Source organism: Lynx canadensis, chromosome D4 (assembly GCF_007474595.2).
Source record: "Lynx canadensis isolate LIC74 chromosome D4, mLynCan4.pri.v2, whole genome shotgun sequence".
Taxonomy (NCBI): Eukaryota; Metazoa; Chordata; class Mammalia; order Carnivora; family Felidae; genus Lynx; species Lynx canadensis.
This window is the reverse complement of record NC_044315.2, coordinates 6501723-6527817: the sequence shown is the minus strand read 5'-3', so window position 1 is coordinate 6527817 and position 26095 is coordinate 6501723. Positions and strand designations below refer to the sequence as shown.

At 36.3% G+C, this 26095-nt stretch overlaps 1 protein-coding gene across 3 annotated transcripts in view; it reads left to right on the top strand.

Annotated features, from left to right (window-relative positions):
• The window catches only part of JAK2 (Janus kinase 2), a 121762-nt gene that overhangs the window by 36578 nt on the left and 59089 nt on the right, over positions 1 to 26095 (top strand). For 2 of the 3 annotated variants that reach the window (XM_030294265.1, XM_030294264.1), the window contains exons 3-4: positions 9645 to 9894; positions 24045 to 24168. In XM_030294265.1, the coding sequence (XP_030150125.1) occupies positions 9669 to 9894; positions 24045 to 24168 (350 nt within the window). In that variant the 5' untranslated portion in view covers positions 9645 to 9668. Of the gene's footprint in view, positions 1 to 9644; positions 9895 to 24044; positions 24169 to 26095 lie in introns of those variants that run through there. The other variant, XM_030294266.1, reaches the window with a different exon arrangement.

The following is a 26095-nucleotide window of genomic DNA, read 5'->3' as shown; positions in this document are numbered from 1 at the left end:
GCTTTGCTTTTTTGGGGTACACTAACCTGGTTAAGATTTGTTAGTCTCTAAAATATTATTAAATTTAATTTGCTAGTATTTTGTTCATTATTTTTTTCATATATGTTTGTAGGAGATATTTACATATAATTTTCTTTCCTTGTCACAACTTTATTACATTTTGGTATTATGTTCATACTGTACTCTTAAAATATGTGGAAAAGTGTTTTGTAATTTCTGTTTACTGAAATAGTTTGTGTAAGCTCTTTTTTCATTCTTCAGATGTCTGGAAAAATTCACCAAGAAAGTCAATAGGCGATGAATTTTCTTTGTGGAAAAGTTTTAAGTTAAATATTCAATTTACCTAATAAATGTTAAAAGTTTGAAATTCTATCTTTCTTCCTTTTTCAGTGTTTTTTCCTTCCTTTGTCCGTTTTGATAAAGTTGTGTGTTTGAGAAAACCTTTTTTCAAATATTTCAAGCTTATTGGAGGATGTTCCTATATTGACATATATTTTTAGGGACACCTGGGTGGCTCAGTCGATTACGCATCTGACTCTTGATTTTGGCTCAGGTCATGATGTCGTGGTTCATGGGTTCAAGTTACCTTCCTTAACTTCTCTCTACCTTGGTTTCCCCTACTGGCAACCATTGATAGTAATAATGTCAATCTCAGGGTTTCTGGGTGGCTCAGTCAGTTAAGCATTTGACTCTTTGATTTCGGTTCAGGTCATGATCTTACTATGGTTTGTGAGTTGGAGTCCCGCATTGGGTTCTGAGCTGACAGTGTGGAGCTGCTTGGGATTCTGTCTCCCTCTCTCTGTACCCCTCCCCTGCTTGTTCTCCATCTCTCTCTCAAAATAAATAAAAATAAATTTAAAAAACCTATATATTTTGGGGAGCCTGGGTGGCTCAGTCGGTTGGGCGTCCGACTCCGGCTCAGGTCATGATCTTGCGTTCTGTGAGTTTGAGCCTCGCGTCAGGCTTTGTGCCAACAGCTCGGAGCCTGGAGCCTGTTTCGGATTCTGTGTCTCCCTCTCTCTCTGACCCTCCCCTGTTCATGCTCTGTCTCTCTCTGTCTCAAAAAAATAAATAAATGTTAAAAAAAATTAAAAAAACATTTTTAATATTGTAAGGTCTGCTAATGATGTCTACTTTCCAATTCTTGATATTGGCCTTTTATTTTCTCTCTTTTAAAAAAATCAATCATTTTAGTATTTTAGCAATTTTATTAATGGCTTTTTAAAAAAAAATTTTTTTTTCAACATTTATTTATTTTTGGGACAGAGAGAGACAGAGCATGAACGGGAGAGGGGCAGAGAGAGAGGGAGACACAGAATCGGAAACAGGCTCCAGGCTCTGAGCCATCAGCCCAGAGCCCAATGCGGGGCTCGAACTCACGGACCGCGAGATCGTGACCTGGCTGAAGTCGGACGCTTAACCGACTGCGCCACCCAGGCGCCCCACTAATGGCTTTTTTTAAAAGCCAACTTTTTGTTTTTCTTTTTGTTCCCCCCCACTGATTTCTGCTCTTAAATATTTGTCCTTCTATGGTTCTTAGCTTAATTTGTTGTTCTTTTCCTAATTTCTTGGTATAAAAGCTCATTCTATATTTTGTTTAGCCTTCTTTTCTCACATATGAGTTTAAGACTAAATATCCTAGTAAACACTTTTATTGCATTTCTTTCATATCTTTATCATTTTTAAATTAAAGTATTTTTTGATTTCTTCTTTACACCGTTTGCTCTTTAAAAGTGTGTTGCTAAATTTCTGAATATGTGGGAATTTTCTAATCATTTTTGTTATTGATTTTTAGTTTAATCCCATTGTGATAAGAGAACATACTGGTTAATAAGTACATGTTGTGGAGGCACGTGGGTGGCTCAGTCACTTAAGTGCCTGACTCTTGATTTCAGTTCAGGTCATGATCTCAGGGTTGAGAGCAAGCTCCGGTTGATGAGATCAAGCCCCGACTGATGAGATCGAGCCCCATGTCGGGCTCTCTGCTGTCAACAGGATGCTTCCTTGGGATTCTCTCTGTCTTGCTCCCTGTCTCTGCCCCTCTCCTGCTTGGATGCTCTTACTCTGTCTCTCTCTCAAAATAAATAAATAAAGATAAAAAAGTACATGTCGTGATACTTTTGTAAGTCGTCATAGTTTCCCTAATAGATTTTTGATTTGAACACTGTTAGTAAGTTTGCATCAGTTCAAGTGCAGAGCTTTGTATTTTTTAATATATTTTTTCTTTTTGCCCTAAGTTATTAAGGATAACATGAATTTACAGAGTATTGAGTGTTATTGATTATCTTATGTCCTATTTTGCAGTTTAAACACTTCTTTATTAATTCTTATTAAACTAAGAGTGTTGTTTCAGAGAATAAAAAGAGTAGGTAGTGATTAAGGTCGCTTTCACTTTTTTATGTTACCCTCTAATGTTGTTATTTCTTCAGTATTTTTAAGAATTACATAAATTAGGGGTGCCTGGGTGGCTCATTCAGTTAAGCGTCCGACTTCGGCTCATGGTTCATGAGTTTGAGCCCCGCATCGGGCTCCATGCTGACAGCTCAGAGCCTGGAGCCTGCTTCAGATTCTGTATCTCCCTCTGTCTCTGCCCCTCCCCTGTTTGTGCTCCGTCTCTCTGTCTCTGTCTCTCTCTCTCTCTCAAAAATAACATTAAAAAAAAAAAGAATTACATAAATTAATCATAGTATATGCAACATTAAACCAACATTATGGGTCTTATATAGATAAAATGGTTGCTTGCTCCATTGTTCATATTTTTAATATATTCCTTTAGTATTTATTGGCAATTGCTTTATGGTAGAACATGTTTGTTTTCAGCAATTTTCCAGGTGCATTTGAAAAGGATGCGTTGTTGGTGACCTCTTTTGATTGTATTTTTCAGTGAAATATAGGGAGTGGAAAGTAAGAGTTGGAATGGCAGCTTTGGTGGTAGAGGAGTAAGGATAAGGTATGAGGTAGTTGATTAGAAAAGTGGGAGAGTAAATAGATTAAGGAAATAAAGTAATAAATAGTAGATTGTAGGTGCACAGCACTAAAGGCCCATTTGAATTTAGAGTTTATGAATTTCAAGATAGACCAGTCTCAGTGCATGTGTGTTTTCATCAGCTTTATTTATATATATAGGCAGAAGTTCTGAGTATTGAGTCAAATGTTGAACTGGTTTAGAGTTTCCTTACCATCTTTGGTGTTCTGACCCTTTATTTTGACTTCTAGGAGTTAAGCGTTCTTAAAACTAAACTATCTCTTCTCAGAAGATTATTTTAATATGAATGTAGACATCTCTAACACCAATGAAATTTCTTCTTTTATTCTTAAATGTTTTATTCTGGTCTGTTTTCTTCTTTCTGCCATCTAGAGCTCTTGGAGTTACACTTCCTGGATTGATGCTCCCTATTTAGTTTTTGCTCATATTTCTTTCTCTTGATCTAGGAAACTGGGAGTTTGTCTTGACTTTGTCTTCCAAATTATTTGGTCTCCAGTTGTGTTATTCAGTGTTTCCATTGAATTGTCATTTTTTTAAAACTTAACTATTTTCATTCTCTTCTCCTTTTTAGTGATCATCTAATGATGCTTTATGTTTTCAAAAATTCTGAATCTCTCTGAGGATACCAAGGAGAATTTTTTTTATTTTATTTTATTTCATTTCATTATTTATTTATTTATTTACTTACTTACTTACTTACTTACTTACTTACAGAGAGCACGTGTGCCTGCAAGCAGGGGGAAGGGCAGAGGGAGGGAGGGGAAGAAAGAGAGAGAGAGAGAGAGAGAGGGAAAGAATATGCCAAGCAGGCTCCATGCCCAGCCCAGCTCGGAGCCCAATGTGGGCTTGATCTTCCAACCCTGAGATCGTGACCTGAGCTGAACTAAAGAGTTGGACACTTAACTGACTGAGCCACCTAGGCAATCCCCAAGGAGAATTTTTCAAAATATTCTCTTCCCTGTATTTGTTTCTTCTGGTGTTAGTTTTTGCTGTTCATTTTTGTCCTCCTCTTTTATGCTTTCTTCCTATCCCCCTTCACCTCCAGTGTGTGGTCATCCTTGATTATCTTGGCATATTTATTCTTTTTGTATGTGTGTGCAGAAAACTTTAATGCTTATTAAAAGCCTTCTTCTGTGTGTATTTTAAATAGAATCTATTTATTTCCTACACTTTGTTTTCTTTGCCATCTGTTCCTGTCTACTTTTTATCTTCCATCAGTTCTTCAAAATTCTTTCTGATTTTGCTGATAGCACTGTTTCTTATTTTTCCAAGCTATCATGAATTTATTCACATAAACTTTTTATTTTACTCCTTTCCGTCCTTTTGGCTACCGTTGTCATATCTTTTGCTTTTACATCTATTACAAGTTTTACCATATGTTATTATCATTATGCTTTTAAACAATTGTTAATTGTCTTTTAAATAATTCAAGAAAGGGAAGAAAAATGGAATGTTATAGTTACCCACATATTTACTGTTTTTGACTTCTTCATTCCTTTCTACAAATCTGAATTTGCATCACTTATCATTTGCCTGTAATCCAGAGGACTTTTTTTTTAAGCATTTCTTAAAGTTTTTTGTTGTTGTTGTTGTCGTTGTTGATGTGTACTCCCAGTATCCATTTATCTGAAAATATATTTGTTTAGCTTAAGTTTTAAAGGTTATTTTTGTGGACTATAGAATTTTAGGTTCAAATTTTAGCTCCTTTTCCTCCCTAGCAGCATGTTGTCTTCTGGTCTCTATTTCTGATGAGATGTCAGTTGTATGTCTTATCTTAGCTCTTCTGTATGTAAGTGGCTACTTTTAAGACTTTTCTCTATGATTTTTGGCAGTTTGACTATGATATGACTATATGGGGATTTTACTGAATGGAGCTACATGAACGATTTTATTCATGGTTTGATTTTTTCAAATTTAGAAAAAACTTAGCCAGTATTTTTCCAAATATTATCTTCTGTCTTGTTCACATGTGTTAGATTGCTCAATATTGCATAGGTCATATGATTTCTATGTCTTCATGCATTTATCTTTGATTCTTTTGCATGTGTATCATAGTAAACACATTTTAGAAAATCCAACATTTGGGTTTGCTGTCAGTCCCATTTCTATATATTTTATCTCTTGACTCTACATCACATTTTTCTTTATGTTAAATAGATTTCACTTGACTGTTGTCTCTTGTGGATGATATCTTGTACAAACTCTGGGCAGTGTGGATTTTAGTCTTTCTTTGAAGTGTAGGGCTTTGTTCTAGCAGGGACTTTACCTTGATCCTGTGGAGACTTAGTTTTAGGCTTTATTAGGACTGTCCATTTCAGTTTTGCCCTTATTTCCGATATGTGGTTCTTATTCCTCAAGTGTGGTTTTTCTGGAGGTTCAGTGAAAAGCCTGAAATATTTACCAATTCCTTCTACATCCAAACTCTGATTCTCCAGAATCAGATAGCTATTGAAATCTCTTCCTATATCTTTTAGATTTTTAGTTGTTGCCTCTCCCTGGGCTTTTTGGATTTTCATCCCATGCATGGGAATACAGGAGTGAGCCCCTCAAGATTCTCTTTTTTTTCTGGGGTACCTGGGTGGCTCAGTCATTTGAGCGTCCAACTTCAGCTCAGGTCATGATCTCACGGTTCATGGGTTTGAGCCCCACGTCGGGCTCTGTGCTGAGAACTTGGAGCCTGGAGCCTGCTTCAGATTCTGTGTCTCCCTCTCTCTCTGCCCCTCCTTCCCACCCCTTGTCTCAAGAATAAATAAACATTAAAAAAATAAAAAAAAAAAAAGTCTCTTTTTCTTTCCAGGATTTCTGCCTTCAGTTTCTATCTGTTTACCACCTCCAGAGTTTGTTCCCTGATTCTTCCAGCCAGCAAGACTACAGCTTTGTATAATAGCTCTGTCCTTTTCTCCAGCAACTATTGGATACTATAAAGACTGTGTAGTTTCCTCAGGATAAAAGATGGATAGATGTGGGGGCACCTGGGTGGCATCAGACTTGTGATTTTGGCTCAGGTCATGATCTCACAGTTCGTGGGTTTGAGCCCCATGTTGGGCTCCATGCTGTCAGTGTGGGATTCTTTCTCTCCCTCTCTCTGCCTGCCCCCTGATCTCTCTCAAAATAAATAAAATACACATTAAAAAAAAATATGGGTAAATGAGGACCTCCTTCACTGTTTTTCTTTCTCTCAGGGGTCAGATCCCCTGTAGTTGCTGTATCTGCTTTTGTTTGCTTGGCAATGCCTTCAGTGTTTTTAAGATGTTTTTCCTAGACTTTATAATTGTTATCAGTAAAGCATATGGGTTTGTATCAAAAGCATCCAAATCAGAAAGGAAGAAGTAAGTATGTATACACACACACACACACACACACACACACACACACACACACACACGTGAATATTATTCAGCCTTAAAAAAGGAATAAACATTATTTGCAACAACATGGATGAACCTTAGGGGCAAGTAAAATAAGTCAGAATGACAGATACTGCATGGTACCACTTACATGTGTAATAAAAAAAAAAAGTCTAACTCTAAGAAGCAGATAGTAGAAAAGTCTTGCTAAGGACTGGAATTTGGGAGAAATTGGTAAAAGGCTATAGATTTTTGGTTATAAGATAGATAAGTTTTGAAAATCTAATATAACACATTGACTATAGTTGAGAACATTGTATTGCATAATTGAAATTTTTCTGTATTGTATAATTGAAATTTTCTAAGAGAACTTAAAAAAAGTAACTTCATGAGGTGATGGATGTGTTGATTCAGTGATGGGGAGTCATTTCACCGTGTATACAGGGTCAGTCATGTTGTACATGCTAAGTATCTCACAGTTTTGTCAATATAGTGGAAAGGTTTTTTTCAAACAAGACTGCAGCTTAAAAATTGTTAAGGCCTCACTGAGAGATCTGCTAAAAGATACATTTCAGCAGAAAAAAGTCCAGAAGGAAAGCATATGGTCCAAAACAATGGTGAGCACAAATTGATGAAATTCTTGCAAATTTGCTCCTTAATGGCTAAGAGTTCATTTTAGATGAATTTCAGTAATTGAGTATAGAAGAGACAGTACTTGAGTATAGTAAGTTACAAGAAAATTTTTAAAAATTTTATATTTTTGAGCAAATTAAAATTGTTTAAATTTGTATATCCAGTTGCTTTTGGACTTCAAAAATCTTGCAGTTTTAACAGTTGCCGGCTTCTTGTTTTGTTGTGTTTTTACTCACCAGAAGTCCTATGATATTTGAAGAACTAAGTATTAACTCTAGTATTTAATGTAATAAAGTCCTTATAGTTAGTTATAGATCTAAATTTCACCTTGCACATCACTTAATCATCATGTTTCTTTCCTTTAATGTCTGCACTTAGTACAGTGACGTTCAGAAATGCTGTGTGAGTGAGCTTGTCATTATTTTCTCCTTCTCCCTTCACATAGCTCTGCTCATGATTTAAATGAGCGTCTGTGGGGAAATCTTACACATATCAATCTCATGTTTTAGCTGCCAGCTAGAGTCTGGTGTAATTGTCCTGCTTCCATTTCTAAACAAAAGTGTGTAAAGGAGTAGTCCTTATTCTATTCCTTTGTCCAATGTTCAATGTCAAGAGGCAAAGTCTTCATTTCCTTATATCCATTAATGGTATTATAGATCTTCCAAGTTTGAATTCCTCCCATTGTCTTTTACCCCTGGCTTAAAAAATTTTTTATTTGAGTATACTTTTATTCGAGTTGCATTAGTATCAGGTATACAGAATAGTGAATCAGTAGCATCTCTCTGTGTTATGCTGTGCTCACTGCAGTATCATTGACTTCATACCCTGTGCTGTGCCTTTTATTCCTGTGACTTATTCATTCCATGACTGGACTCCTGGCTTCCTCTGGATTCAGTCAGTTACCAGGTTGCATGAAGTCTTGCTGTTATATTACCATTCATCATTCAACCATTGCTGTTTCAATTAAGGATGTTACTACTATGTAGACTATTGCCGTATCCTTTGTTTCTACTTCACTTTTTAATTCATCATTTGACTGTAGGATAAAGTTTACATTCTTTGACCCCTTTTTTTTTTCAAGTAGGCCCCGTGCCCAATGTGGGGCTTGAACTCACAACCCTGAGAGTGAGAGTCACATGCTTTGTGGGAGCCTCAGTGACTCATTCAGTTAAGTGTCCAACTTTGGCTCAGGTCATGATCTCACAGTTTGTGAGTTTGAGCCTCACATCGGGCTCTATGCTGACAGCACAGAGCCTGTGTGGGATTCTTTCTCTCTCTCTCTCTCCACCCCCCCCAGCTTGTGCTCTCTCTCTGTCTCTCAAAAATAAATAAACATTAAAAAAAATAATAAAAGAGTCACATGCTTTACTGACTAAGCCCAGCCAGATGCCCCTTAAATTCTTTGATCTGACATTCAGATTTTTCTTAATTCTTTACTCTATCAGTTAGGATCGCATTCAATTATAAATAGTAAGATGTCTTGTGGTAGAAAGGTGATTTTTGACACTGATTCAGGTGCTTAAGTTTGCCAGGTCTTTTATTATCTTGGCATTTTCTTCCTGGTTTTAAGGTGACTGCCCTACCCTGCTCGGAGGCAGGTAGGAAGAAAGTGAAGAGAGAAAAGCAAAAAGGAGTCCAGTGGGGCACCTGAGTGGCTCAGATGGTTGAACGTCCGGCTCTTGATTTCCACTCAGGTCATGATGTCACAGGTCATGAGTTTGAGCCCCATGTCAGGCTGTGCTGACAGTGCAGAGCCTGCTTGGGATTCTCCCTCTCTCTCTGCCCCTATCCTGCTTGTACTCGCCCCTTTCTCTGTCTCTCTCTCTCTCTCTCTCTCTCTCTCTCAAATAAATAAACTTAAAAAAATTAAAAAACAAAAAAGAAGGCCAGGTCTGCTTTCTTTTAAGGAATGGTTCCGGAAGTACCACCCAGCAACTTCCACTTAAATCTCATTTGTTGAAACTAGTTCACGTGGCTGTTCATCTGTGGGGAAGTACAGTTCTTTGGCGGTATGTTGCTCTCCTTAAAAAATTGGGCCTCTCAAGAAGGAAAAAAATGTATCCTGGGTATGTAGCTGCAATTTTGCCACAAATATTCATCTGTACTTTCAGTCCTTTCCTAAATGGCATAACTGCTCAAATACTGCACTGGGGCCCAATTAATTAGAGTATCTTGTGCCTTTCTATTTCTCAGCACAGTTCTACTCTCCTGGAATATTCTACATCTTCCGTTCATATAAATCCAATCTGTTGTACAGAGTCAACTCTGTGTATGAACTCCTCTAATAAAACTTGTAAGTTTAAACCCAGTTTGAAATGTTACTTACCCCCTGCAGACCCCAGTAAGCAATTGTCACACTAATTCGTTTGTTTTGAATTTATGTTGTCTAGTTGGATCTCTTCTCCTGTTACCTGTGACTGATTTTGTTTGTTCATTTTGTTAGTATTACATATCTGTATTATGTTTCCTCAGTTAAGTTGTAAACTTCAGTTTTATAGGCCTTGTCCACAGGAAGTTTATAATCTCAATGCCTCTCACTGTGCTTTGTACATAGTACACGATATTTATTCAGTTACCAATTTAACAGAGTCAGTGCTTTCAGGGAAGGCTTCTTTGTACATGAGGGATGCTTTATCAGTATCACTTTCTTTTGTAATGTTATTGTTTTTTCTTAATAGGCAAATGTTCTGAAAAAACTCTGCATGGGAATGGCTTGCCTTACCATGACGGAAATGGAAGGAGTATCTGTATCTCCTGTACATCAGAATGGTGATATTCCTGGAAATGCTAATTCTGTGAAGCAAATAGATCCACTCCTACAGGTGTATCTTTATCATTCTCTTGAGAAGGCTGATGGAGAATATCTGAAGTTTCCAACTGGGGAGTATGCTGCAGAAGAAATTTGTGTAGCTGCTTCTAAAGCTTGTGGTAAATATTCAAAAACATATATTTTCTCCTTGTTAATAGATCATTGTTTCGATTATACTACTCTAATGTACATGTATAATGTATTATTCTTTGTGTTTTAAAATGCTTATATGACTGATGGGTATATTCTTACATACATAATAAAAGGAGAACGTCACTAGAGTACATTTAAGGTAAATCTGCCTTGGGCTAGTCCTACAGACTGAATGTTTGTGTTTTCCTAAGGTTGGTGATGAAATCTATTGCTCTAATGTGATGGTATTTGGAGCTGGTTCCTTCAAGAGGTGATTAGGTCAGTGGGTGGATCCCTTATCAGTGGAATGAGTGCCTTTAGAAAAGAGACCCCAGAGAGCTCTGTCACCCCTTCTTCCATGTGAGGACATGGTAAGAAGATGAATCAGAAGAGGGTTTCTGTGAACTAGAAAATGGGTGCTCATTAGGCAACCAAGAGTTTCCTAGCCTCCAGAACTGTGAGAAATTTCTGTTGTTTATAAGCCCCTTAGTCTGTGGTATTTTTGTTATAGCATCCTGAATGGACTGCTTCAAAAGTTGGTACTGAGAAGTGGGGGACTGCTGTAACAAATATCGAAACATGTAGAAGTAGCTTTGGAACTGGGTTTTGAGGAACATGTTAGAAAAAGCCTATCTTACTGTGAATGGACCTTTAAAGGGGATTCTGGTGAGGACTCAGAAAGAAAAGAGGAGAGCCATAGAGAAAGTCTTAATATTCTTAGAGAACACATGAGTAATCTGAATAGAATGTTGGTAGAAATATGTATGATAAAGGCCATTCTGATGAGGTCTCAGACAAAAATGTGAGACATGTTACTAGAAATTAGAGGAAAAGCAATCCTGGTAAAGTGGCGTTGACCTTAAAAAACAAAAGAGCCAGTTATTTTATCAGCAAAATGACTTTATTTAGGAAAAGCAGAGGAATGGCAGTTTGGGACCAGCAAACTCTAGAGAACCACAGACAACTTCAGAGAACAGAGGAAAGTGCTTACTTTTATAGGAGAAAGGAGGAAGCTGGGAGGAGCGGTTTTCTCGGAGTCCTTATTGGCTGGGTTTTGCTGGGCAGGAGCAAGTCTTCCTTCTGCTGGGGTGTGTAAGTAAGCCTCTTCCTGCAGAGAGTGTGATGTAGGCTCCTTAGGGCAGGTAGTAATGTGGGGGAGCTTCCCCTTCAGGGCTTCCTACTCCTTTATTTTATTTTATTTTATTTTATTTTATTTTATTTTATTTTATTTTATTTTATTTTATTCTATTCTATTCTATTCTATTCTATTCTATTCTATTCTATTCTATTCTATTTTATTTTATTTTATTTTATTTTTTCCTACTCCATTTTATTTATTTATTTTTTTAACGTTTTATTCATTTTTGAGACAGAGAGAGACAGAGCATGAACGGGGGAGGGGCAGAGAGAGAGGGAGACACAGAATTGGAAGCAGGCTCCAGGCTCTGAGCCATCAGCCCAGAGGCCAACGCGGGGCTCGAACTCACGGACCACGAGATCGTGACCTGAGCCCAAGTCGGCCGCCCAACCAACTGAGCCACCCAGGCGCCCCTCCTACTCCATTTTAAATGAAGTTTCCTTTTTTTCATAGTGGAAAAGAACTTGCCTGAATTGTGTTTTAGTGTTTTGGTGAAAATAGAATTTGTGAGCAAAGAAATCAGATGTATTTACCTAAGCAAAGTCTCGAAGGTGTGGGTTGACTCCTCCTGACTGCTTTAGTAAAATGCGAACAGAAAGATGGAACCGTTCAGCAAAAAGGAAGGCGAACTGAAAAGATTTGTAAAATTCTCAGTCTTTCCATGTTGCAAAAAGTGAGAAAGTGGTTAGAAGAGAGCACTAAGGATGTGGCCAGTGGACCATTTAAGATTTGTGTAGCTCAGCTGTTTCTACATTCGCTAGGAGCTTTGATGGGAGAGGCCTCTCCCGTCACAGCTCCTAGTGCCAGGGCCCGCCCTGGGGAGCAGAGTGCTTTTCAAAGCAAAAGCTGCCAGAGCTTGGAGACCTGCTTGCTGCCTGGTGCTGCCTCACTCTGAGGGCTCTTCTTGGGGCACTGCCGGCCCCAGGTGCAGCCCCTGCCTTCCAGAGGGTGCAGGCAGCAAACTTTGATGGAGGGTATTGTTTCCAGCAGGGGAGAGTGTACAGGCCCAGGGGACATGGCTGCCTCCACTTGGATTTCAAAGGATGGAGCCACCCAAAACCATTAGGTACTGGGCTGCCTGGAGCCTCGGGGCCCAGCCTCTGCCGGGTAAAGCTGCTGGGACAGGAATTGCCCCGGTGGGTCCTGTAGGCAAGCCCTCTGTCCTAGGGGTCCTTGACAACAGCTTATCATGTCAAAGAGGATTATCATAGAGCCTTAAGGTCTAATGGAACTTGCCCTGTTGGGTTTTAGACTTGTTGGGGATCTATCACTCTTTTCTTAATTTCTCTGTCTCCCTTCTGGAGCAGAAATGTCTGTTTTATGCTTGTAATGTGGAAGCATTTAACTTGTTCCATTTCACTGATTCACAGCCAGAGTGCAGTTTACCTCAGGCCGAATGGTACCTTGAGTCTCACTCATGTAAGATTTAGTTGATATTCAGGTGAGACTTAGAACTTTAGACTTTTGAGTTGATGCTGGAATGAATTAGGACTTTTGGGGGCTGTTGGAATGGAATGAATATATTTTTAATGTGAAAAGGATGTGAATTTGGGGGGTACCAAGGGCAAAATGGTAAGTTTCAATTGCCGTATCTTCTCATCTACTTATCTTCTGCAGTTTTTACTCTAGAAGTTTTATTTGGAATGCTTTTCAATAATTTCCATTACCTCATCATGTTCATTTTTTTTCCTCATTTTTTTTATTAAGTGGAATATATTATAGTACCTGATTTAACTTTCTTGGTTGGTAATTTTACCATGTCTGTCATTTCTTGCTATCCTACTGATTGATGTTTCTTCTAGTTACGGGTCATATTTTCCTGCTGTTTTGAATGCCTACAATTTTTTATTGGAGGGTGGATATTGTAATGTAAATTTGTAATTTACATTGTTGCCTGCTGGATTTTATTATATTCTTTAGTGATGGCCTTTTTCTGGCACTGTTAGGTAATGGGTGGTTTACCTAGCTGCTTTTGAGAGCTTCTTTATCTTCGTCTTCTCCTCCTCCTTTTCCTTCTCCTTCCTTCTTTTGTTAAATAATCCAATATTTTTAGTGTATTCACAGAGCTCTACAATCATGTCAATTTTCACCACCCCCAGAAAGAAACCTCTTACCCATCAGCAGTCATTTTCCATGTCTTCCCCAACTCCCCCCAACCACAAATCTACTCCTAAGAATTTGTACACTTGGGACATTTCATATAAGTGGAATCATGCAGGCCATATGTGTTTTTTGTGACAAAGAGTTGAATTCCTGAGTCATATCATAACTTTGTGTTTAATCTTTTGAGGAACCGCCCTCATGTTTTCAAGGCATCTGCATCATTTTACATTTCCGATAGCAGAGTATGAAGGTCCCAGTTTCTCTACATCTTGATTAACACTTGTTATTACCTTTCTTTTTGATAGTAGACATACTAGTGGGTGTGAAGTGGTATCTCATTGTGGTTTTCTTGAAAAATCTTTATAGATAAATAATTCACATATCATACATTTCATACTTTTGAAAAGTGTATGGTAAAGTAATTTTTAGTATCCCCAGTTGATTTTAGAACATTTTTTCACCCCAAAAGAAGCTCTGTACTTATTGGCTATCACTCTCTCACCCCCTCTTCCTTCTTTAGTCTTAGGCATCCCCTAATCTATGTTCTGTCTCAATAAATTTGTCTATCTAGATATTTCATACAGATGGAGTCATATAATATGTGGCCTTTTATTACTGGCTTCTTATACTCATAATTCCCACCCCAAGGAAATCTTTAGTAAAAGGTGAAAGATTTATGTGATCTGAAGAGAAACTCCAGACCATTAAACTCATACAATTTTCATGAAGTTCATCCATATTTTTTTTTGCATGTAATTTATTTATTTATTTATTTATTTATTTATTTATTTATTTATTAATATGAAATTTATTGTCAGATTGGTTTCCATACAACACCCAGTGCTCATCCCAACAGGTGCCCTCCTCAATACCCATCACCCACCCTCCCTGCCCTCCCACCCCCCATCAACCCTCAGTTTGTTCTCAGTTTTTAAGAGTCTTTTATGTTTTGGCTCCCTCCCTCTCTAACCTTTTTTTTTTCCTTCCCCTCCCCCATGGTCTTCTGTTAAGTTTCTCAGTTCACCCATATTGTAACATCTGTCAGTAGTTAATTCTTTCATGGCTGAATAGTATGCTGTTGTGTGGATAATACCACGTATTGTTTAACTGTTGGTCAGTTGATGGACAGTTTGGCTGTTTCAGCCTTTTGTCTGTCATGAATAATGTTTCTATGAACATTTGTGTACAGTGTGGACAGATGATTTCATTTCTGCATGTATACCTAGGAGTGGAATTGTGGGTCACACCGTAACTCTATGGTTCACTTTTTGAGGAACTACCAGACTGTTTTCCAAAGTGGCTGCACCATTTTCCATTCACACCAGTAGTGTGTGAGGGTTCTGATTACTCCACATCCCTAATAACACTTGTTGTTATATGACCTTTTAAAAATTCTATCCATTCTATTGGGTGTAAAGTGGTATCTTATTGTAGTTTTGATATGTATATTTTTTCTGATTAGCAGTTCTTTTGGGTGTCTTTGCCTTGCTTACCGGCAATTGTGTATCTTCTTTGGAGAAATGTCTATTCAAATCCTTTGTCCACTTTTAAAATGTTTGTTTGTTACTGAGTTGTGAATAGTTATATTTTCTAGATCCCTTATCAGATTCTATATGATTTGGAAATCTTTTCTCCCATTTTATGTTTTGTCTTTTCACTGTCTGGGTCTGGATAGTGTTCTTTGAAGCAAAGATCTTTAATTTTAATGAACCCTCATTTGTTTATTTTTGTTGTTGTTGCTTGTGTTTTTGTGTCATATCTAAGAATTCATTACCAAATCAAGTTCATGAGGAATTTCCCCTGCAGTTTCTTCTAGGAGTTTCATAGTTTTAGGTTTGCGCCCCTTTGAGCTCATTTTTGCTGATGGTTGAGGGTAGGGATCCACTGTCATTCTTTTGCATGTGAATATACACCTGGTCCTGACTTCCCCCACTTTATATAGTGTTTATAAGGTTCATACATTTTGTACCATGTACTGATAGTACATTATTCTTCTATGGATGAATGATATTCAGCTAAATAGTATCAAGTATATGATACAATATGGATAAACTTTATAAATATTGAGTGAAGTGTAAGAAGCCAGTATCAAATGGATATCTACATGCAAATCCCAGCATCATTTGATGAAGAGGCTGTGAGTTCCCATACTCAGTAGTCTCAGAACCCTTGTCAAAGTATCATTTGGCCATAGATGAGTGGGTTTGTTTCTGGATTTTCAATTCTGTTTCATTGGTCTATATGTCTTAATGCCAGTACCATACTCTCTGTATCACTATAGTTTTGTAGTAAGTTTTGTAATCAGTGTGAGTTTTCTAACTTTCTTGTTCTTTTTCAAAATTGTTTTGATCTTTCCTAGTCCCTTTAATTTTTATATTAATTTGATGATTAGCTTGTCAATTTCTGCAATAAAGACAGCTGAGATTTCTGTAGGGATTACATTGAACATATAGGTCAGTTTGGGGACTACTACTATCTCATTGAAGTAAGTCTTCCAATCCATGAACATGAAATATCTTTTTGTCTATTTGGGTCTTCTTTAATTTTTTTCTGCAGTGTTTTGTAGTGCTCAATGTATAAGTCTTACCTCTTAAGTTTATTTATAGGTATTTTATTCACTTGGATGCTGTTGTAAAAATGGAATTGTTTTTATTATACTTTTTTGGATTGTTCATTGTTCATGTATAGAAATAGAGCTGATTTTTACCTGTTGATCTTATGTCCTTTAACTTTGTTGAATTCATTTATAGGCTCTGACATTTTTTTGGGGGGGTTAACTATTTTCTGTATATAAAATCATATCATGGGCCAATAAAGACAATTTTGATTCTTCCTGCCCAATTTGGGTGCCTTTTATTTTCTTGCCTAATTGCTCTAGCTAGAACTCTCATTGCAGTGTTGTATAGAGGTGGTGAAGGTAGTCATCCTTGTCTTGTTTGTGATTTTAAGGATAGATTTTTAGTCTTTCACTGGTGATTATGATATTGTTTGTGGGTGTTTCATAAGTGCTATTTATCAGGTTCAGGAAATTCCCTTCAATTCTTATTTAAGTTTTTTTTTTTTTTTTTTAACTCATTAAGGAGTATAGAGTTTGTTACTTTTTGTGTATAAATTGAGATGATCATTTTTTTTCTTTCATTACATTGGTTATTTTAATATCTGGAACCACCCTTTTATTCCTGGGATAAATCCCACCTGTACATGGTATATAATTCTTTTAATATTTTGCTGGATGTGGTTTGCTACTATTTTGTTGAGGAAATTTGCATCTATATTCATGAAGGATATTGGTCTGTAGTTTTCTTGTAGTGTCTTTGTTTGGCTTTGGTATCAGGGTAATGCTGGACTAATTAAGTTGTTTAGGAACCGTTACTTTTTCATTTTTTTTTTTTTTTGAAGATTTTGAGAAAGATTTATTGTCATTTTTCTTTAAATGCTTGATGGAATTGTCCAGTGAAGCCATCTGGTTCTGAGCTTTTCTTGGGAAGTTTTTGATTATGGATTTAATCTCTTCATCTTGTATAGGTCTATTTATAGTTTCTGCTTTTTTCTTAAATGAGTTTTGATAGATTGTGTTTCTAGGGATTTTTCCATTTTATCTAGGTCATCTAATTGTTGGCAAATATTTTTTCATCATATTTTCTTACATTCTTTTTATTTCTGTAATGTTGATAGTGTTGTCCTCACTTTCATTTCTGATTTTGGTAATTTGAATCTTTTTTCTTTCTTTCTTGTTTAGTTTAGCTAAAGGCTTGTCAGTATTCTTTATTTTTTTCAAATAAACAATGTTTGGTTTCATTCTTTTTTTTTTTTTCCCCTTGAATTGCTTTTCTATTCTCTTTGCCTGTAGTGTTTATTATTTTCTTTTTTCTGTTGGCTTTGGGTTTAGTCTCCTTTTTTCAAAGTTACTAATGGTATCTAGGGAGATTATTGATTTGAGATCTTTATACTTTTTTAATATAGATGTTTACAGTATAATTTCCCTCTATCTGGTTTTGCTGAATCCAGTATTTTGATATGTTGGGTTTTTTTGCTTTTATTTTTCTCTATGTATTTTCTAATTTCCTTTGTGATTTATTCTTTGACCCATTGTTTGTGTGTTAATTTTCACACATTTGTGAATTTTCCAGTTTTTCTTCCGTTGTGGTTTCTAGTTTCATTCCATTTTTGTCAGAGAAGATATTTTGGATGATTTCAGTCCTTATAAGTGTATTCATATTTCTTTTGTGACCTAACTTATGGCCTATTCTTGTGAATATTCCATTTACATTTGTGAAAAATGTATATTCTGCTTTTGTGGGGTTGTATTCTGTATATGTCTATTAGTTGATTTATATAAAGCACAATTCAGTTTTTCTTATTGTTTTTTCTTATTGTTCTTCAGTCTCGTTTTACTGTCTTTTTAAAAATTTTTTAAGTTTATTTATTTTGAGAGAGAGCACAAGCAGGGTAGGGGCATAGAGAGAAGGGAGAGAGAGAGAATTCCAGGCAGGCACTTCGCTGTCAGTGCAGAGTCCGAAGTGGAGCTCGAACTTGTGAACTGAGAGGTCATGACCTGAGCCGAAGGCAGATGGTTAACCCACTGAACCACCCAGGCACCACTCGTTTTTCTGTCTTATTGAGAACGGTGTATTGAACTTTTCAGGTATTATTGCTGAATTGTCTATTTCTCCTTTCAGTTTTCATTTTTTGGTTTACATGTTACATGTTTTGGGGCTAATTTCTTACGTATGTATATGTTTATATTTCCATTTTCTTAAGGATTTAAATTTTCATAATGTTCTTTGTCTTTTGTAAACTTTTGACTTAAAATCTGTTTTGTCTGATATTAGTATAGCCATCCCAGCTTTTTTTTTATTAAAAATTTTTTTTTAAATGTTTATTTTTGAGAGAGAGAGAGAGAGAGTGAGCAGGGGAGGGGCTGAGAGAGGGGGAGACACAGAATTCAAAGTAGGCTCCAGGCTCTAAGCTGTCAGCACAGAGTCCGACATGGGGCTTGAACTCACAGACTGTGAGATCGTGATCTGAGCCCAAGTCAGACGCTTAACAGACTGAGCCCCCCAGGTGCCCCACCAGCTTTCTTTTGCTTACTGTTTGCGTGGGCTATGTTTTTCCATCTTTCCCATTTCAAATTAAAATGTCTTTAGATTTATTTATTTATTTTATTTTTTAAAGATTTTTATTTATTTTTAGAAAGAGAACACGAGTAGGGGAGAGTAGCAGAGGGAGAAGGAGAGAGAGAATCCCACTAATTAAAAAAACTGAGATTTCAGGACTATAAATGACAAAGAATATAGACTTTATAGTTTAGAAAAGTCAATAAACAACTGCCACCCAAAACAAGTGACAAAAACAAAGGAATTTTTAACTTTTCCGGTGAATGCGAATACTTTCCTGTTTTATGCCTGCTTTATAAATTTTGGTTGAACATTGAAATGTTGGCCATTTCAAATTTGTAATGTAGCAACCAGAAATCTGATTCCAACTCCGTTTACTTCTATTTATTTTTGGTGTTGTTATCATATTTATCATGTGTTTTACTTCTGTAGACATCACAGGACATTTATATTATTCTTGCTTTAAACAATCATTATTCTTTTATATTTATCCTTTCCCTTGTTCCTCATTCTTGTCTGTAGTTCCATGCTTCCATCTGCCATCTCTTCCTTTCAGCCTAGAGAACTCCTTTCAGTATTTCTTGTGTTGCAGGTCTGCTGGTGACAGATACCTTCCCCTCCTAATTATCTGAAATGTCTTTTCTGTGTGTTTTCTTTGTCTTTATTTTTCCCTCAAACTCTCTAAGCTTGCTGAATTTGTAGGGCAATGTGTGTTTAGCTTTGGAAAATTCTTGGCTGCGCTTTCTTCAATTTCATGTAAGTTTGGTCCATTTGACATGGCTTACATGCCTTTTATATACTCTGTTCAGTTCTTCCCATTCTGTTATTGTTTGTGCTTCAGTTTATGTGTGTTTTTTTTTTTTTTGTCTTACATGCCTTTTATATACTCTGTTCAGTTCTTCCCATTCTGTTATTTTTTTGTGCTTCAATTTATGTTTTTTTTTTGTTGTTGTTGTTGACTTGCCTTCTGTTGACTAATCCTATCTTCTGTTATATGTAGTATCCTGTTAAATCCCTCTGTTGGTCCATGAGTTAACAGTATCAGTAATACCAGGGAACTTGTTTAGAAATGCAGTATCTCTCTCAGGCCCCTTGCCAGAATCCGTGAATAAGAATCTTTTCTTTTTCAACAAAAATCATGCTTTTCAAGCTTTTCAACAAAAACCGTGGAAGCCAAAAGACAATCTCCAGGTTGTTATTATGAACGTTAAATTTTGAAAAATACTAGTCTGCCTCATTCTAGCTTATTCAGTTAGGGGAAACAAAAACCTGTTTATTTATACAGTTGACAAAGCCCAGATAGGATATACCCTTGGGATCTTTACAGTAGAACCTATGTTATGTGCCATATACTTTGCTAAGCACTTTATCCATATTATCACATTTTTTCCTTCCAGCTATCCTCTGAACTCAGATTTCTGTCCTTATCCTTTAGAAGATGAAGCATAAGCTTAGAGAGATTAACTACCACAAGTTTACCTAGCTAGTAAATACCTGAACTCAGACTTCACCCATATCAGATTTTAAGCTAATGTTTTATAGATTATCACTGTTTAAACTGGAACACTTTTGAGATGTAAAGACAGGCTATTAATAATTATTCTGGGACAGTAGACAGAGCAGACCTGTCTTGGTCCAGCCAGGTGATCTGCTCATCCTGTCTGCAGCTCTCTGCTGTATGGCACCTCTCTTTTCTGCATAGCTAATTTAGCTTCAGGAGCATTTGCTGCCGATCGTCCATGCCTATGCGATATTTTACGTGCTCGGCTTGCCATTACATAGAATGGCCAGATCCTCATGTGCTTTCTTCAGCTTATGCATTACCTCTTCAGAAGCTTTCACTGAAGTCTTTACTTCATCTGACCTACCTCTGTTAAAATCAGAGCTGAATAGAAGTTAAAGTGATGAAAATGGATTTTACTTGATAAACTACTGTAATAGGGGAGATACTCCATTATAGAAGTGAGCTTGACTTTGAATACAGCCTGAACAAGTGGGGTTTTGTGGCCAAGGGACAAGTTTGACAGGGCATTGGTGAATGGAAAATTACTAAGAGTAGACATCAAGTCTGGGGGGATTCTGAGTGAACCAGCCTAATATGATTCTTGCTAAAGGCAGGTCAATGTGATCAGATATCACCTGCAGGATAATAGGGGTGAGGAGTTTGATTAGATATCTAAGGTGGTTTGCTAAATGGACTTAGCAGGATTCTTGCTAAAACTTGATTCTACGAGGAAAAACATGTATGGGCCATGTTCGGGAGGGTTCAGAGGGGCCTTGATAAAAATTTGGCCAAGCAAAGAATATTTTTCATTTCTCCCCTGTACTTATTTGTTTTTTTGTGGTCTTTACTATCATGGCACTGACCCTTTTGAATTATAGTTCTCCAGTGGCATCTCTGAGTTCATCTCTTATAATGTGAGATCCTTAAAGTTAGGCACTATTTTTCCTTTTTGTATTTCCTGTACCCATTTTGTGCTTATTATGTAATAGAGTCTCTGTTAATATTAGTGGAATGTGACTGTCCTGCTCTAGAATGATATGGAACTGAATCACACTTAGATAATGGTTTGGAAAAGAAGAAGCACATTAGGTGCTTTTAGTAAATAAAATAAAAATAACTTTGATTGGTGTGTAGGGAAAGAGTTAAAAATGACTGCGGTTTCTGTTCTATTCTTTTCCATCGATCAGAGTGTCTGTTTTTGTGCCAACTTAGAATCTATTCCAAATGACATTTCTAGCAATTATGTAACATGGTCCCCTGCCATCCTATCAGCCCTAGATGTTATCCCTCCTGTTTTTGCTAGTTGAATGGATATAAAGTGATATCACATAATTTTAACTCACGTTTTATTCAACACTAGGTATTACCATCCTCTCACATGTTTATTAATTATTTTTAATTATTATTAATCATCGATTTGTTCTATTGTGAATAATTTATATCCACTTTTGCCATTTTCACTTTTTATTTTGCTTTTTTAATTCTGATTTTTTGTTATAAAATATTTAAAGTAATACTTCACATAGAAAAATATATATCACTGTAGTCACCACACAGCTTTTCAAATATATCATTTTACTATTTTCAGATTTTTCTCTGATTCATTGTTATGAAGAATTACATTTTTCCAATTTAGCCATCTCTGCTATTATAGGATAAATGAACTTTATCTTAGTTTTTTTTTTTTTTATTTTTTAAGAATCATTGCAGGATTTGGTTTGCTAAAATTTAAAATATTTAGGATTTTTGTACCTATTTTGGTAAGTGAGTCTATTTGATTATGATATCTGGCTGGTTTTGGTATCATGGTCCAAGTAAACTCACAAAGTATGTTAATTTCCCTGTTCTCTCTTTTTCTGTTCTCTGTAATAGTATACTGAACGTTGGAATTGTCTTTCATGTTTGGTTGAACTAGTATATAAATTTTATCTGGGCCTCATGGTGGTTTTTCCTTTCTTCTTATTTCTTCTCTTTCCTCCTTTTCCTTTCTTCACCTTTATTTTTGTAAGTATATAGATTGTTTCTTTAATGGTTATAGTTCTTTTGAAGTTTTTAATTCTTAAAAAAATTTTTTTTTAACGTTTATTTTTTTTTGAGAGAGAGAGAGACAGACAGAGCATGAACAGAGGAGGGGACAGAGAGAGAGGGAGGACACAGAATCTGAAGCAGGTTCCAGGCTCTGAGCTGTTAGCACAGAGCTTGAACTCATGAGCTGTGAGATCATGACCTGAGTCGAAGTTGGACGCTCAACCAACTGAGCCACCCAGGCACCCCTGAAGTTTTTTATTTTTGAATCCGTTTTTTAAAATTACATATGGCTTTAAAATTGTCTGTCTACATTTTCAAATTTATTGTCATTGTTATTCTCTTATTGTCTCCATAACCTATAATTATACTTTTAAAAACATTTTAATTAATTTTTAATGTTTATTTTTTGAGAGAGAGAGAGAGAGAACGAGCATGAGTTGGGGAGGGGCAGAGAGAGAGAGAGACACAAAATCTGAAGCAGGTTCCAGGCTCCGAGCTTTTAGCACAGAGCCCTATATGGGGCTCAAACTCATGAACTGTGAGATCATGATCTGAGCCGAAGTCGAACACTTAACTGACTGAGCCACCCAGGTGTGCCAGTTATACTTTTGAAAACTCATTAGTGTTTATCTGTGGTTTTTTTTTTCTTGATCAGATTTGACAAAGGCTTGTTTATTTTGTTAGTTATTGCAAATAATCAACTTTTATTTCTTGATTCTCTTTATTGAATCTTTCTTCTGTTAACTTCCGCTCTATACATTTCAACTGTCTTCTAGATTATTCTGTTGTTTTTTAATGTATTGAGTTAGATAACTTAGATCATTCTTTGTTATCTTCTGACATAATCAGGTTAAAACTATAATTTTTCCTCTTAAGTATCACTTTAGCTATATTCCATAATTTTTAACACATGTTATTAATTGTTCATTATAAATACTATTTAATTTCTGTTATAATTTCTCCTATAATCTCTGAGGTATTCAGAAGTATGTGTAAATACAAGAATGAATACAAGGATACAGTTTAAAAGTTGTTACTCAATACTGTTTTTATATGTAACTTACTGAAATTATTATATATCTATGAGTAAACAGTTGTGTTGATAATTCAAATGAAAATTTTATATCTTTATTGTCAGTGTGTTGAGTTGGTGTCATTTTTGTCTACCGTGGAAAAGATCAAAAACATTACTAGAATAAAAATAATGTTTGTTTTTGTGAGGCTTATGTTTTCAAATATATAGGATTAAGTATGTTAACTAACTTGAATTTAAAAAAAATTAGGGGCGCCTGGGTGGCGCAGTCGGTTAAGCGTCCGACTTCAGCCAGGTCACGATCTTGCGGTCGGTGAGTTCGAGCCCCGCGTCAGGCTCTGGGCTGATGGCTCAGAGCCTGGAGCCTGTTTCCGATTCTGTGTCTCCCTCTCTCTCTGCCCCTCGCCCGTTCATGCTCTGGCTCTCTCTGTCCCAAAAATAAATAAACGTTGAAAAAAAAATTAAAAAAATTAAAAAAAATTTTTTAAGTATTCATTTCTGATTTAGCCGAAATGTGATTAGAGAACATGTTGATTATTCTCTGGCACTTTGGGAGACTTGTTCTTAGCCCCCAAAAGATTGGAATGTGTATGTGTGTGTCTATGTGTGAATGTTCTATATGTGCTGGGAGATAATGTGCATTATTTAATTGTGTGGCTTTTTGTTTCATATGCTTTTTAAAAAGTTCAGTAGTCTTCAAACCTTGTTAATGTACCTTCGAAAATATCTTTGAAAAAAATCATATACCCCTGCAGTTTAAGATGACATTAAAATATTTTCCTTGTAAGTGTAAAAAGTGCAGAAAATATAGTTACTGGTGCACTGTGTAAAATTTAACATTAAAAAAAAAAAAACTGTTGTGCTGTTCTCTTAAAAGTATTCAGTGATCTCCAAATAGTTTAGTTGATACTCTCATTATCAATTAAAACACTCACAGATTTGAATTAACCTTTCTGTGCAAGATACCTAAAAAAAATTAGATAAAATGTTTTTAAAAATCTGCTTGAAAGAGTTCCAGCAATTATATTTTAAAATGCAGGGAAAAAGATTAAATTAAGAATTGAGTTGTAAGTCATGCTGAACCAAAAGATGTCAATTGCTACTGCACTTGTGCCAAATAAGAGTTGTTGTTTCAATCCTGTTACAAATTACAGATGTTCCATAAATGTACTTGCTGCGCTCTGTAATCATTTCTTTTCGTACCTCTTTCCTAGGAATCACGCCCGTGTATCATAGTATGTTTGCTTTAATGAGTGAAACCGAAAGGACCTGGTATCCACCCAACCATGTCTTCCATGTAGATGAATCAACCAGGCACAATGTACTCTACAGAATAAGGTACTTTCTACAGTAAAGTGACTCATTTAGTGGTTAAAGGGCAAAGTGAGAGACAATTATCAAACATATATGTACATTTTTTCTGAGTTTATTTATTATGAGTGGGGGAAGGGACAGAGAGGGGAGAGAGAGAATCCCAAGCAGGCTGCACGCTTGGCATGGAGCCCAGCCTGGGGCTGGATCTCAGGACTGCGAGATCACAACCTGAGCCGATCTCGAGTCAGACGCTCAACTGACGGAGCAACCGAGGCGCCCCCAGACATATCTTTCAATTGCAGAGAGTACTTAATAACAGGGACCAGAGCTTACATTTAAGACTTTTTCTCTACTAGAGAAGTGTTATAAATGTTTTTTTCACTAGAATGCTCTGAGCTTTTTCTGGTGGGATGCTACTTACATTAGTATATAATTAAATGTTAAAAGGATGTGAAGGCCTTACTAATAAAATCCTGAATAAAATCCAAAGAAAATTTGGAATATTGTTGGTTTCCTAGGAAATTCAATATTTTGTGCAACAAATGTAATCTCCCATCTCTTTTAATAATTTTTTTTAGTGGAAGCACCTGGGTGGCTCATTCAGTCAACGTCCAACTTCCACGATTTATGAGTTTGAGCCCCGCGTCGGACTCTGTGCTGATAGCTCAGAGCTTGAAGCCTGCTTTGGATTCTGTGTCTCTCTCCCTCTCTGTCTGCCCTCCCCACTTGTGCTCTCTCTCTCTCTCAAAAATAAATAAATAAGCTTTAAAAAATATATAATTTTTTTAGAGTTGAAGTAGACGTATGATTTTGCCAGTGTTATTTGCAGCCGCAAATTATTAGTTAATTTATTTAATAATTTTCCACTCAAAATGATAAAGAAATACGTTTGATCTGTGGCTCTTATGAAATAGATTCATTCCATGCAGAGTCAGTGTTGCATAGTAAAAATGCACATGGACTCATTCATGATTTTTAAAAGGAAAGAAAAGGAAGCAAAAAACTAAAATTCAAGAGAGATATCCTTACCATGGTAAAGGGTAAAGGATATTTACCAAAGGCAAGAAGCAAGTAATATTCTCAAATGGTAAGAGGTCAGAAGCAGTCTCTAAAATCACAAACAAGATAAAAAACAAAAATAGCCACCACCACTGGTTCTATTTAGGATTTTAGTGGAGTTCTCAACAAATACGGTTAAGACAAAAAAATACACAAAATATTTAGTAATTGAGAACAAAGAAGCAAAGAGTCATTATTTGGAGATGCTATGATTGTTAACATAGAAAATGTAAACAAATTTATAGGCATCAATAATAAATGTTCAGCAGAATGCTAGATCTATATGATCAGTATGTTAAAAGTCAACTATTCCTGGAGCACCTGGGTGGCTTAGTTGGTTAAATGTCTCACTCTTGATTGTTTTTTTCTTTTTTTCTTTTTTTCCTGACTCTTGATTTTTAATGGGATCGAGTCCCATGTCAGGCTCCACACTGGGCGTGGAGCCTGCGTAAGATTCACTCCCCCGCCTCATTCTGCCCCTCTTCCCTACTTGTGTGCGTGTGCGTTCTCTCTCTCTCAATAAATAAATAAACAAACAAACATTAAAAGAAATCAACTATTTCTGTACACCACAAACAGAAAAGAGGTCATTTAAGATAACGAATAGCAACAAAAAATGCAAAGTACCTAGGGTTAAATCTATCCAAAGTAAGATTTTTATGCAGGTTTTAAGACTTTACAGATTTGTATCATTTATTTTATTTTTACTTATTTATTTTTTTAATTTTTTTATTTTTGAGAGAGCGTGAGTGGGGGCAAGGCACAAAGAGGAGGAGACAGAGGATCTGAAATGGGCTCTGTGCTCACAGCAGCAAGCCCGATGCAGGGCTCAAACTCAAAAACTGCAAGATCATGACTTGAGCTGAAGTCAGATGCTCAACAAACTGAGCCA